Consider the following 12,573-nt stretch of genomic DNA (forward strand, 5'->3'; position numbering starts at 1 on the left):
GGGAGAGCGCGCTGGGCAGGAGAGCCGCGGCGGCGAGGGAAAAGGCGGCGGCGGCGGCGGGGGGAGGCGGCGGCGCGACCATCAGCGGACCGCGGGCGACGTTCAAGACGGCCGGCTCGGGCGGCATCGCGGCGAAGACGAAGAAGCCCGGTCATTCGGAGCCGGAGCGGCCCTCGTGGCTGGACGACGTTCACGCGAGCGCCGCGCCGGTGCGGTCCAAGTCGCCGCCAATCGCCGGCCGCCGCGCCGTCGCCGCCGCGCCGAATTCGCCGGATTCGCCGAGCAAGAGCAGCGCGCTGACGGGCCAGAAGCTCACCGCGTTGAAGCGCAGGCAGGACCTGAACCGTCGCTCGCTGTCGCGCACGAGCTCGGCGGGTGGGTTGTCGCAGTTGTCACAGCTGGACGCGTCGGACGCCGAATCGGACACAGCTGTCGAGCGGGGGACACGGCTGGCGGGTCGGAGAGCCGCGGCGGTCGCTCCACCCAACTCGCTCTCCAGGTCCGTCCCGAGCGGCACGGGCGTGGGCGTGGGCGGGGGCGTCGTTCGCGACGGCGTGTCCAAGTCTGGGACTTTCTCGAGCATGATGAACAAGTCGCGGAGCAGGGAACCGTCTCCGGCGAGGGGGAGCTTAGCGGCGCGGGGCGGCGGGAACGAGTCCGGCTCAAAGGGCGGGACGTTCGCGCCGGGGGGTAGGAAGACCCCGACGGAGTTTGGCCGACGCGGCGCGCTGAGGCAGAGCGCCAACGGCGGCGTGGACGCGGCGGGGCCCGGGGTGAAGGTTGGCGCGGGGCTCGATCGCGGAAGCCCGAGGAAGCCCGTCGGACCAGGTTCCGGAATCAGGTCCGGAGCCTCCACGCCGACGCGGATTCGTTCCGGCGCGTCCACCCCGACCAGGTCGCGGGGCGTCGTGGACGCGGGCGCGCGTCCCCTCGAGGACGGCGACGTGGAAACGGCCGACCTCCAGCCGTTATCCGCCCCCGACGCGGCGCTGCGCAAGGCGATGGCGGCTCTCGCGACGGCGTCCAAGGCTAAACCGAAGGATCTCGACTGGCAGGCGCAGTACGAGGCTCTGGGGAACATGCGACGCGCGGTGGTGCACCACTCGCCGCTGGTGGTTCCCGTGATGCACAACTTTGTGCTCGCGATAATCCCCGCGATCGAGTCGCTGCGTTCCGCCACGTGCACGCTCGCGATGAAGCTGGTGCGGGAGGTTGGACAGTTCATAGACAGCAGGGCGCTGGAGCCCGAGCTGGACTACCTCCTGCCGACGCTGGCGAAGAAGAGCGGGGAGAACACGTGGCTTGGCGATACCGCCGAGGAGATCATCGAGGATTTCACCAGGAAGCTCACCGACGTCCGCGTGCTCGCCGCGCTGCTGCCGAGCACCAAGCACAAGAACTCTGTGGTTCGGCAAAAAACCACCTGGCACATCGAGTACGTCCTCTCAAACGCCACAGCGAGCACGTTCAAGGGAACCGCCGCGAACAGGGACCTGCTGGAAAAGACGTTCGTCACCCTGATCCCGCTTTGCGAGGAGGGCGAGGTGAACCTGCGCGCGTTGGCGAAGCGCAGCATGTGCCACCTGCACCGAATGCTCGACTCGGCGGATTTCGACCGGCTGCTCAAGGGTCTGCAGAACGAGATGAAGGCGAAGAAGGTTCGGTCCGTGGTGGAAAAGGGCCCTCCGCCGCTGCCCACGAGCAGCGGCGGCACCAGCAGGAACGGCTTCGGCACGTTCACCCCCAGGGGCCGCAGCTTAAACGCCACCCCGGACCGCACCAGGCCCAACAGCCGATCCGAACGCGTCGACGGCGACCTCCTCTCGCAGCACAAGTTTGGACGCCGCGCGGGGGGCGCCGCCGCCGGCGCCAACCAACGGAAGGACACGCACGCGCTCGACAGCGGGCGGGTCTCGCCGGCGCCGCTCCCGCTCGCCGAGCCGGTGGCGCGCAAGCCGATCGCGCGCGGCGGTGGGGGCGGTGGCGACGACGGGTCCGCGAAGATGATGGACGCGCTGAGGGCTCGAGCGTCGATCAAGTCGAGCCCGCAACGCGGTCCGGGCGGGTCTCGCAACGGCAGCCCTCCCGGGGGAGACGGGGGAAACGGCGGTAAGCTCCTCGAGGCGTTGGCTCCGGCGTTCGTTAAGCTCAAGTCCAAGGACTGGACGGAGCGGCTCGACGGACTGAGGAAGCTGGAGGCTGTCGCCAAGCGCGCAAACTCGGCTTCGTTCACGGAGCGGGCGACGACGCAGATGTTCGACGTGATGACTCCCACGATTGGCGACTCCAACTCGAAGGTTTCTTCGCAGGCGCTCGAGACGCTGACGGATATCTTACCCTCCATCCGCGACGGGATGGCGCCCGCGCTGAAGACGCTCGTCCCCAAGCTCGCCGCGGGGATTGGTTCCACGAACGAGAAGGTTCGCGGCGCCGCGGAGGAGGCTTGCGAGTCGCTGGTGGACTCCGTCTCGCCCGAGCTCCTGGCTCAGCCGTTTGCGCACTGCGTGACGTACGGCGTGGCGAGGGCGAAGCCGGCGCTGCTGCACAGACTGGCGGACGTCGTCGAGGCTGTGCACCCGACGAAGCCGCAGCTGATCAGCAAGCACGTGCTCCCGGCGGCGATGTCCACGCTCATGAACGAGAAGAACCTGGAGATCAAGGCGGCGAATGCGTCGCTCGTGTCGACCATCGCGAGGCTCCTCGGGAAGGAGGCTCTGCTGCAGCACGCGCAGGCCATCTCGCCCGCGGCGGAACGGAAGATGGAACAGTGCCTGTCCGGCAAGTAGACGCGCTATTTAACGGTGATTATGCTCGTTGTACTCTTTCTTTCAACACAGTCTCTCGTAATAAAAGTGTTGATCTCTGTCCATAAGATTAAGCCGCCCTGAGTCGCGCCGGGATACTCACTCGGCGGCGCCAGCCGCGTCCTCCTCCTGCCTGTACTGCTCGCGCCACTTGTCGCCCTTGTTGTTCTTGGGCGCGCCCTTCTCAACCTCCGTGGTGGACAGGTTGAGCTTGCTGCCCAGCGCCTTGTCGTCGTACTTGGTGATGTCCTCATCGTAGTTCTCCACGGTCATGGACTCCTTGAGCGTCTGCGTCACGGGCTTGGCGAGGAGGCCGTCGCGGCCCTTCTCGTCAGCCTCCTTCTCGGAATCCGACGAGATGTCCTTGCCGAGACCGAGGGCCTGCGCGGCGAGCTCCTTCTTCAGCGCCTCGCGCGCGGCCTTCTGCTCGGGGGTCTCGGACTCGAGCTCCTTCTTGCGGCGCTCGATGTCCGCCATCTGCTGGCCGAGCGGGGAGTTGGGGTCCACAGCCTTGGAGATGGACGCGAGCCTCTCGGTGGCGTTCTTGCCGCGGGAGTCCTCGCCGAAGCCGCCGTAGGCGCGGCCCTCGGTGGTGAGGATCTTGATCGCCTCGGAGACGTCGGCGGCCTTGCCGAGGTCGCCGAGCTTGGGCGCGAGGGAGCCGGCGCCGAGGGGGAGGACGAGCCAGGAGATGCCCTCGATGGAGCCGAGGAGGGTGCCGGGGAGGCCGTGGCCGGTAACCGCCTTGCACAGCAGGGAGAGGCCGACGACGGGCACCGCGGCGGCGGTGACGATGGGAGGGATCTTGTAGGTGATCTCGTTGTACTTCTTCATGATGTCGTCCATGCCCTCGGCCTTGACCTGTTCAACGCGAGCGGGGGATCGAGGGTCGGGAGATGTTAACGACGGTTCCGATTGTCGGGACGATCGAGGGGTACGCGGGTCGCGTTGAGGGCGACGAGACGCCAGATCCGCCGGGGTTCGCGTCACCGCAAGGGTAATGCCATATCAAAGGGCGGGAACCCACCACGAGGGCGTTGGAGCGGCGTCCGGAGGTCACCGCGGCGCGGCGGAACGCGGAGGGGGCGACCTGGCGAGACCCGATGCGAGCCCTGCGGGTGGAGGGCGTCGCGGAGGCGCGAACGCCGGTCATGGAGACGGTCATGGCGGCCATTTCTTCGGTTCGGAGGCTTAGACGGGAAGAAGAGCGGGTCCTCAACCGGTCGTGGGTGCACGAATGAGCGCCGGGGAGGGTCGGCGACGCTGAAGCTCCGCGCCCGACCCTCGAATCGAAAGCGCTTTCGGATCGGCGAGAGATCAGGACCCGAAATGCCGCCCTCTGATTGGTCCAGAGTGCGATAATCTCCATTTGGCAGGTGCGGATGCGCGAAGGAAGTTGGAGTTTGCTCGGGTCGACACGAGATGCGCTTCACCCGCGCGCACTTGCACTTGCCCCCGCGGCACGACGAAAGGAGGAGACGGCGACCGCGCGATTTCGTTCGGGGGACCACGATGATGCTCGCGATTTCGACCGCGTGTCGGCACCCTCCGGCGAGCGCGCGGCCGGGTCGGACCCCGACTACCGGGCGCCGCGTCATCCCCGCTGTGATGGCGGGACGCCGGGCGCGCGCGGTGGCGGTTCGATCGGTGGACGACGCGAAGGACGACGGTTCGTCCGCGGAGGTCGACGCGAGGGCGGACGAGGAGGCCGAACAGCCGCGACGAACCTTCGGGTCCGACGTCGAGGCCATCGCCGCGCGCGGGCTCGCGGGCGCGCTGCCCGAGGTGGACGCGAGGCTCAGGATCGCCATGCGGGGCGAGGCTGCCGGGTCGCGCTCCGACACCGACGCCGACGCCCTCGACGCCAAACGCGCGGCCGCCCGCGCCGAGGACCAGGCGGTGGACATCGTCGCGTGCCTCAAACAAACCGGCGCGCTCCGCGGCTACGGAGCGGCTCGACTCGTGCCCCGACGCGATTACGCCCTCTCCGAGCTCAAGCTGAACGGCATCGAGGCGGAGAAACTCCTGTCCCCGACCGAGAGCACCATATCGGGCCTGCGGGACGTGCTCGGCCGCGTCGCGCTCGTCTCGGTGGGCGCGTGGGTGCTGTCGTCGCACCCGTCGGGCGCGCAGGTCACCGGCGTTTTGGCAACCGCCGCGGCGGCGATTGCGATTGACCAGGTGACCTTCGCCGGGGGGATGGAGGCGCTCGCGCTGGACACGTTGGCGCAGGCGACGAGCAAAACGTACGTCGCCAGGCTTCGGCTCCACGAGGCGGCGCACTTTCTCGTGGCGTACCTCATGGGCATACTCCCGAAGGGGTACACGCTGTCAAGCTTAGATGCGTATAAAGAGTACGGCGCGCTCAACGTCCAAGCCGGTTGCGCCTTCTGCGACGGGGCGTTCCAGGCGGAGGTTGCCAAGGGGAAGATAACCAGCGGGTCGTTGGGGCGGTTCAGCTGCGTGGCGCTGGCGGGCATAGGGATGGAGTACGTGGCGTACGGGTTCGCGGAGGGGGGCGTCGCCGACGTGAGGCAGCTGGACGGGATGCTGCGGGCGCTGGCGTTTTCGCAGAAGAAGAGCGACAGCGAGGTGCGGTGGGCGGTGCTCAACACGATATCGATCCTGCGGAGGCACGAGGGGACGGTGCGGAAGCTGAGCGAACGAATGGCTGCGGGGGCGTCCGTCGGCGAGTGCATCCGGCTCATAGAGGACAGCCTCGACGACGTGTAGAAACGATGCGCGAATGATAATTGCTCGAATTGAAAGGAATCGAAAGAAGAACGTCATCGCGCGCCGGTCTCGCTATGCGTGCTACGTACCGGCTGGTGCGCGAGTGCCTGACTCTTATGCGACGGGCGCGGGCTTCCTCGCGCTGAAGAAGATGAACCCGCCGCGGATGTCGCACTCGAAATCCACCAACCCGCACTCGACGCACAAATCCCTGAGGTCCTTCTTGTTCCACTGCCTGAACCCCCTGGCGCCGCCCGCCCTGCCCACCACCGCCGCCTGCAGCTCCCGCATCGCCGCGTCCACCCGCTGCTGCGTCTCGTCGTCCGCGAACGGAAGCTGCGGGGTGAGGAACGTCGTGCCGCAGAACGAGCCGCCGGGTTCCAACACCCTGCAAATCTCCGCGACAGCCTCCCTGGGCTGCGGCCAGCAGTGAATAGCGGCCCCCGCGTGCACGCCCCCGACGCTGTCGCTCGTCATCGGGATCCTCGCGATGTCCGCGCGGACGAACAGGAGATCCTCCTGGTTCGTTAACGTCGCTTCATTTTTTCCGTCCACGAGCCCCTCCTCCGTCGCAAACGTCCTCGCCTGCCGAAGCATCGCGTCGCTAAAGTCCAGCGCCACGACGCACCCGTAGTCCCCGCTCTTGACGAACCGCCGGGTGAACAACCCGCTGCCGCACGACGCGTCAACCACGCACTTGCCCGCCGCGAACGGCAGGAGCTTCGCCTGAGCGAGCCGGAACTCCTCGTCGGGCCCCGGGAATCCCGCGCGGGCGAACGAGTCCCGCCAGCCGCGTTCGTACGCGAACGCAACCTGCGGGGTCTCGAACGTGCTGGTTCCGAGGTAGGAGGACGTGGGGATGAGGCCGCGGAGCTCGGGAGGGAGGAACGAGCGCGCGAGGTCCTGGAGGGAGACGGGCTCGGACGAGCGGGCGTTGGTCGCGGCGCCGATGGTGAGGTCCCAGATGCCGTCCGTCTTGCCGTACCGGAGGCCGTTGCGTGGGCTGTATCCGGCGTCGTCGAGGGCCTGGAGGGACACGGGGCACGCCAGCGGGGCCCTCGATACGGTTCTGGCGGCGATGGGCTCGGGCGCGGGGGGAGACGGGGCGCCCTCGGGCATGTCGTCGAGCACTCCGTCGGGCTCGATCTCGACAGCCTTCGCCACGACACCGGCCCTCGCGCGCCTGTTGGGCGCCGGTTGGCGGTGACGACGGGTCGCCGCGACGCGAGGGGCGGCGGGCGCGAGCGCCACGGTGACTGCCGTCGTCGTCATCGATGCTAGGACGCGCGGGGCGGGTCGTGGAGACCTCTGCGCGCGTGGAAGTGCGTGGGGTGCCCACGTGGCCAACGGAGAACTCGGCCCGAGACGTGCGCTCGACGCGTCGATTGAGCCGATGTGCAGATGTGTGAGAGAGCTGCAGCTCACAGGTTGAACCGAATCCCTGGCACGTTCAGGGTTTGGGAAGCCCCGAGTGCGGCGGGACGTTCGGGCGCGGGATCGCGCCGGAAGCGCACACTTCGCGCGCGCAGCACCGGCACGCGTCGAACCTCAGCTCACTCTCGAGCTTACGCGGTCGCGATCCAGCGCCGCGGGTGACCCACAGCGCGTCCTCAGCTCCGTCGAAGCGGGCGGATCAGTCGCGCACGACGTAAAAGTTCAGCGGCTGCAGACACTTTTGAGAAGCATGGCTGACACCGAGGCGCCGGTGGCTCCCACCGAGCCCGCGGGCCCTTCCCCGTACGAGGAAAAGGCCCCGTACTATGCCAAGCGCATCGAACTCTTCGAGAAGTACTTCGAGCGCGAGGGCGCCAAGGTCGAGGAGGCCAAGTCCAAGAACGAGCCCATCAAGGTGGTCATGCCCGACGGCGCCATCAAGGAGGGCATCAAGTTCGTCACCTCCCCCTGGGACATCGCCATGGGCATCCACAAGAAGCTGGCGCAGGGATCCCTCCTCGCCCACGTCGACGGCCAGGACTGGGACATGCGCAGGCCCCTTGAGGGCGACTGCTCCCTCAAGCTCTTCGGCTTTGACGACCCCGAGGGCAAGGAGCTGTACTGGCACTCATCCGCGCACGTCCTCGGCGAGGCGCTCGAGCTCGAGTACGGAGCCGACCTCACCATCGGACCCTCCATCGAGGAGGGATTCTACTACGATTGCTTCCTCGGAGAACGCACGCTGAGCGCCAGCGAGACGGACGGCATCCAGAAGCGCATGGAGGCGATCATCAAGGAGAAGCAGCCCTTCCAGCGCATCGTGGTGAGCCGAGCCGAGGCGCTGGAGATGTTCCAGGAGAATAAGTTCAAGGTTGAGCTCATCAGCAACCTCCCGGAGGACGCCACCATTTCCTGCTACCGCTGCGGCCCCATGGTCGACCTCTGCCGCGGCCCCCACCTCCCCGACACCGCGTGGATCAAGACGGTGTCCGTCAACCAGTGCTCGCGGGCGCACTGGAGAGCCGACGTCACCAAGGACCCTCTGGTCCGCGTCTACGCCGTCACCTTCCCCGACAAGAAGCTCATGGCCGAGTACAAGCTTCGCATCGAGGAGGCGAAGAAGCGCGACCACCGCCTGATCGGTCTCAACCAGGAGCTCTTCTTCTTCCACACCCTCTCCCCGGGCTCGTGCTTCTTCCTGCCGCAGGGCGCCAAGATTTACAACAAGCTGATGGAGTTCATCCGCGAGAAGTACTGGGAGTACGAGTACGACGAGGTCATCACCCCGAACGTGTACAACTTCGACCTGTGGAAGACCTCCGGTCACGCGGCGCATTACAAGGAGAACATGTTCTCGTTCGACGTGGAGAAGGCGGAGTTTGGCCTGAAGCCGATGAACTGCCCCGGGCACTGCGTGATGTTCGGCAACCGCAAGCGATCCTTCCGCGAGCTGCCCATGAGGCTCGCCGACTTTGGCGTGCTCCACCGCAACGAATTCAGCGGCGCGCTGCACGGTCTCACTCGCGTGCGCAGGTTCCAGCAGGACGACGCGCACATCTTTTGCCGCCAGGATCAGATGGAGAAGGAGCTTGCGGCTTTCGTGAAGATGCTCGACGAGATTTACGAGGTCTTCGGCCTCACCTACGAGATGAAGCTCTCCACCAGGCCCGAGGGGTACCTCGGCGAACTGGAGACCTGGAACAAGGCGGAGGCTGCGCTGGAGGCGGCGCTGAACGGTACGGGCAAGGAGTGGAAGCTCAACCCCGGCGATGGCGCCTTCTACGGTCCCAAGATTGACATCACCGTCTTTGACGCGCTCAAGCGAAGGTTCCAGTGCGCCACCGTGCAGCTCGATTTCCAGTTGCCCATCCGTTTCAACCTGTCTTACGTCAGCGAGGCGAACGAGCCCGAGCGCCCGATCATCATCCACCGCGCCATCCTCGGCTCCGTGGAGCGCATGTTTGCCATCCTCACCGAGCACTTTGCGGGGAAGTGGCCCTTCTGGCTCTCGCCCAGGCAGGTGATGATCGTGCCCATCAGCGAGCAGAGCAGGGACTATGCGCATGAGGTTCGCAGCGTGCTTCGCAAGGAGGGCTTCTACTGCGAGGTTGACGATAGCGATCGCAAGATGCAGAAGAAGGTTCGCGAGGCGCAGCTCGAGCAGTGGAACTACATCCTCGTCGTGGGCGAGGGCGAGAAGACCAACCGCACGGTTAACATTCGCACGAGGGACAACGTGGTGCACGGCGAGCACAAGCTGGAGGAGGGTCTGCTGGAGACCCTCCTCGAGGAGAGGAGGACGAAGAGCCTGACGTGCTTGTTCGGCGTGGAGAAGAGTGCGGCGGCGGCGGCGGAGAAGGCGGCGGCGGACGCTGCCGCGAAGGCTGCGGCGGTTGAAGCTGTCGCCGAGGCGCAGTAGAGGGAGAGTTTTGTAGCTGCTTGAAAATATTATCGAGCCTGGCGAAAAGGAAGTGACAGCTGTTCGGGGTAAAGCCAGGTACACTCCTCAGAACGACGCGCGCACGACGCGATGGCGAGCGCGGAGGAGACTCCGCGCGAAAGCGAGATCCCGTCGGCGCGGACGGAAGTCGCGCCCGCGGAGAAAGAGGAGGGATGGGACAGCCAGGAAGAGGACCCCTCGGAGGCGCGAGGAGGAGACCCGCTCGTTTTGTTAGCGCTCGCCGCCGCCGCGGAACTGGTCGAGGAGCCCCCGGAGCGGCCCGAACAGGCGGCAGGATTCGCGCCTGATCCATCTGAGGGGCACAAAGACTTCGTCGATACCCTGCTCGGCGGAGATGGAGCGTGCGCCCCGTCTCGCCGTGCCCTTCAAGCGCCCCGTTACCTCGCCGACCCGCTCAGCCGACTCGATACGAAGCGAACGAAGGAGCCGACGGCGGGTCTGTGGGACAACGCCGAGGTCCGAGGGCGCGTGGCGGACGTGGTCAACTCTCTGAAAGCAGAGGCATCGTTCGCATCGCGCCCCGCGGCCGCCGCATCGCTCCCGTCACGCGACGATCCCGCGGGCGACAGCTTCGACTTGGGCTCACTCGGCGGCAGCCTCGGGCTTGGTGGCGGGCCCGATCGCGGTTCTTCCCCCCGCTTCTCGCCCCCGATAGCTCCAGTGACCGGGATGCCTCGGCTCGGAGAGAGGAAGCGCCGGAACGCCGTGTTCAACTCACCCCACCGCCTCGCTCCGTGGGGCGAAGGAGTGAGGGTCACACCGTCGCTGTCCCTCTCACCTCGTGAAGTCTTGGACAGGTACGATCGCTCCCCCGACCGTTCCTTCGAGGAGGAGAACGCGGATGACTTACAATTTCACCTGGACATGGAGTATCCCCTGGCACACCAGCGGTCGGAACGGGTGGACGGGCGTGACGACGTGGATACGCCGGAGCTGTCGAGCGACGGCACCGAGGAGTCGCCCGTGAGGCTGAGACCAAACATCGGCTTAGCTTCACCTCGCTACACCTCGCGCTTCTTCAGCTCCCGCGGCGGTCGGTAAATCGTGATATTTGCGGAACATCGCGACGGATGTGTACAGTGCAGATGGTTGCAGGACACGCGATGAGTTGAGCGCGGTCATCCGCCTCGAGAGTGGACGATGTTAGAGAAGCCCCTTTTAACATTTACGAAGGTGAGAAATACACGGCTGTGCAGCTATTCCTGCAGCGCGCGGCGGCCGGTCGAGCGACCCTCTGGAGGGGCGCCTCGACGCCGTGCACGCGCAACCATGACATCATCATGGGACGATCTTCGCGCCACGCTGGCCAGCCTGGCGGATGCGTTCGGCAACCAGGCCGTCAAAGAGCTCGAGGCCGAGGGCGACGTGGGCTCCAGCGCCGCGCGCGCGCTCAGCGACGCCATCGCGGGCGAGCCGCGAGGTTCCGGCCGCAGGGCCGCGGAGGTTGCGTGGGCGCGGCTTCAGGACGGTGTCGGGTGGACGACCCCGGCGTGGCGGGAGTGCTACGTCCTCGGGCAGCTGAGGGAGGCGACCGAGGCTGGCGAGGATGCCGCCGCCGCCGCCTCCGCTGAAAAGGGCACCGAGGGAGACGACGGCGAGGGAACCCGCGGCGCGCTCCTGCGCCGCGCGATGCTCGCCGTGGACATGGCTCACATAATGGGTGGACCGGGAGAGATCGTCCAGAGGTTCGGGCGAGCGATCGAGGCGATCATCCGCGAGGACCGCGCGGATGCCGAGGTCGCCGGGGACGCGGCGCTCATCCCTGACGTCCTCCCGCCGCGCGCCGCGGTGACGATCGACCCGGAGCACGCGCTCGAACGCGCCGAGGGGATCACCGCGAAGGAGTTCAAGCGCAACTATTTCAATGCCGATAAGCCCGTGTGCCTCGGCAACCTCGGCGGGTCGTGGCCGGCGCTGGCGAAGTGGCGCGACCTCCGTTGGCTGGCTCGCGAGCACGGTCACCGAAACGTCCCGCTCGAGGTTGGCGCCTACGACGACGCGGCGAACTGGAAGGAGGAGGTGATGCTCCTCTCGTCGTTCATAGACGAGTACTTGATGCCGGGACTGAAAAAGGAGCTCGCGGGCGAGGACCAAGGACGCGAAGGAAGGCGGATAGCGTACCTCGCGCAGCACCAACTCTTCGAGCAGTTACCCGGTTTGCTCGGCGACTTCGACCCGCCGCCGGTGTGCGACGTCGCGGGCGGGGTGCAGCGAGTGAACGCCTGGATAGGCACCGCCGGAACCGTCACGCCGTGCCATTTCGACAGCTACGATAACTTGCTGGGACAGGTGGCTGGGTACAAGTTCGTGCGGCTGTACTCGGAGGACGACTCGCCGTTTTTGTACCGGCACCAGGGCGCGTGGGCGGAGAACAGGTCGTGGCCGGGCGAGGAGGACGGCGCGAACGGCGGCGGTGACGGCGGCGGCGGCGGCGGCGGTGCGGGTGAGGGGAACAGGGTTGCCATGGGTAAACCGAGACGCGACGCTCAGGGGAACATATCGCGCGTGGACGTGGAGCGCCCCGACCTCGAGCGGTTCCCGCTGTTTGCCAAGGCGACGCACATGGACGTGGTGCTCGGTCCCGGGGAGTTCATATACATCCCCGCCAGGTGCTGGCACTACGTCAGGGCGTTAACCACCAGCGTGTCGCTCAACTTCCTGTTCTAGCTGAGGGTTAGGGTGAAAAATAGCTATAGCTCATCCAACGTCGTCGCCGGAGTCGTTCGCACGTACTGACTTACTGAGCTTCTCCCCAGTCCAAACCACGCTCATCATCGAGGTGACAAATCCCATCGCCGTTTGCTGACACGCGCTGCGCACTGTCTGCCACGGTGGCAAATGGGCTCACGAGATTTCCTGCACTGTTTTGGATTTTAGGGTGTAGTTTTGGTCAATTGACCAAAAATTTCCGATCGTCGAAACGTCGTCACGTATATTTCTCACGACCCCTACTCTCCATTATCGGCCCGTCCCGTGATCCCATTGGATACGAGATCGATTCAGGGTCGCTCGTTCGAAGCTAATCCGAGGCTTTCCGTCTGTGGCCTCCGGTTGGAAGGCGTGGTTTTAGCCTCCGCGGGATCCGGCAAGAACGCCATTACCGCACGCTCCTGTATCACCTTCCAACGAAACACAGCACAA

At 66.3% G+C, this 12,573-nt stretch overlaps 7 protein-coding genes across 7 annotated transcripts; 5 read left to right on the forward strand and 2 right to left on the reverse strand.

Moving 5' to 3' along the window:
- Positions 1 to 1,574: 1,574 nt before the first annotated feature.
- On the forward strand, positions 1,575 to 2,786 carry MICPUN_54140 (predicted protein; the record flags this gene model as incomplete). The annotated part of the gene is made up of 1 exon (XM_002499489.1): positions 1,575 to 2,786. One exon carries the CDS (start codon positions 1,575 to 1,577, stop codon positions 2,784 to 2,786), a length of 1,212 nt encoding a protein of 403 aa, XP_002499535.1.
- Positions 2,787 to 2,825: 39 nt separating this feature from the next.
- Positions 2,826 to 3,994, reverse strand: MICPUN_105171 (predicted protein). Its single transcript, XM_002499974.1, has 2 exons — positions 3,832 to 3,994; positions 2,826 to 3,665 (listed from the first exon to the last, which is right to left on the reverse strand). The coding sequence occupies exons 1-2, from the start codon at positions 3,976 to 3,978 to the stop codon at positions 2,904 to 2,906; spliced, it is 909 nt and encodes a 302-aa protein (XP_002500020.1). The 5' UTR covers positions 3,979 to 3,994; the 3' UTR covers positions 2,826 to 2,903.
- Positions 3,995 to 4,739: 745 nt separating this feature from the next.
- On the forward strand, positions 4,740 to 5,528 carry MICPUN_70328 (predicted protein; the record flags this gene model as incomplete). The annotated part of the gene is made up of 1 exon (XM_002499490.1): positions 4,740 to 5,528. A coding segment is annotated over one exon (789 nt), but the record flags the coding sequence as incomplete, so codon positions are not given.
- A 123-nt stretch (positions 5,529 to 5,651) lies between these two features.
- Positions 5,652 to 6,809, reverse strand: MICPUN_56232 (predicted protein; the record flags this gene model as incomplete). The annotated part of the gene is made up of 1 exon (XM_002499975.1): positions 5,652 to 6,809. One exon carries the CDS (start codon positions 6,807 to 6,809, stop codon positions 5,652 to 5,654), a length of 1,158 nt encoding a protein of 385 aa, XP_002500021.1.
- Positions 6,810 to 7,221: 412 nt separating this feature from the next.
- MICPUN_79308 (predicted protein) lies at positions 7,222 to 9,390 on the forward strand (the record flags this gene model as incomplete). The annotated part of the gene is made up of 1 exon (XM_002499491.1): positions 7,222 to 9,390. One exon carries the CDS (start codon positions 7,222 to 7,224, stop codon positions 9,388 to 9,390), a length of 2,169 nt encoding a protein of 722 aa, XP_002499537.1.
- Positions 9,391 to 9,501: 111 nt separating this feature from the next.
- Positions 9,502 to 10,473, forward strand: MICPUN_56230 (predicted protein; the record flags this gene model as incomplete). The annotated part of the gene is made up of 1 exon (XM_002499492.1): positions 9,502 to 10,473. The coding sequence occupies one exon, from the start codon at positions 9,502 to 9,504 to the stop codon at positions 10,471 to 10,473; it is 972 nt and encodes a 323-aa protein (XP_002499538.1).
- A 615-nt stretch (positions 10,474 to 11,088) lies between these two features.
- MICPUN_79428 (predicted protein) lies at positions 11,089 to 12,099 on the forward strand (the record flags this gene model as incomplete). Its single annotated transcript, XM_002499493.1, has 2 exons — positions 11,089 to 11,792; positions 11,910 to 12,099. 2 exons carry the CDS (start codon positions 11,089 to 11,091, stop codon positions 12,097 to 12,099), a joined length of 894 nt encoding a protein of 297 aa, XP_002499539.1.
- Positions 12,100 to 12,573: the final 474 nt, after the last annotated feature.

This window comes from Micromonas commoda, chromosome 2 (assembly GCF_000090985.2).
Source record: "Micromonas commoda chromosome 2, complete sequence".
Classification (NCBI taxonomy): domain Eukaryota; kingdom Viridiplantae; phylum Chlorophyta; class Mamiellophyceae; order Mamiellales; family Mamiellaceae; genus Micromonas; species Micromonas commoda.

Excerpts from the sequence above, each read along its gene's own strand:
- MICPUN_105171 (XM_002499974.1), bottom strand. The coding sequence starts at position 3,978 with ATGGCCGCCATGACCGTCTCCATGACCGGCGTTCGCGCCTCCGCGACG. Across the intron at positions 3,666-3,831 it reads GCCGCTCCAACGCCCTCGTG|GTCAAGGCCGAGGGCATGGA; the intron begins GTGGGTTCCCGC and ends CGCGTTGAACAG.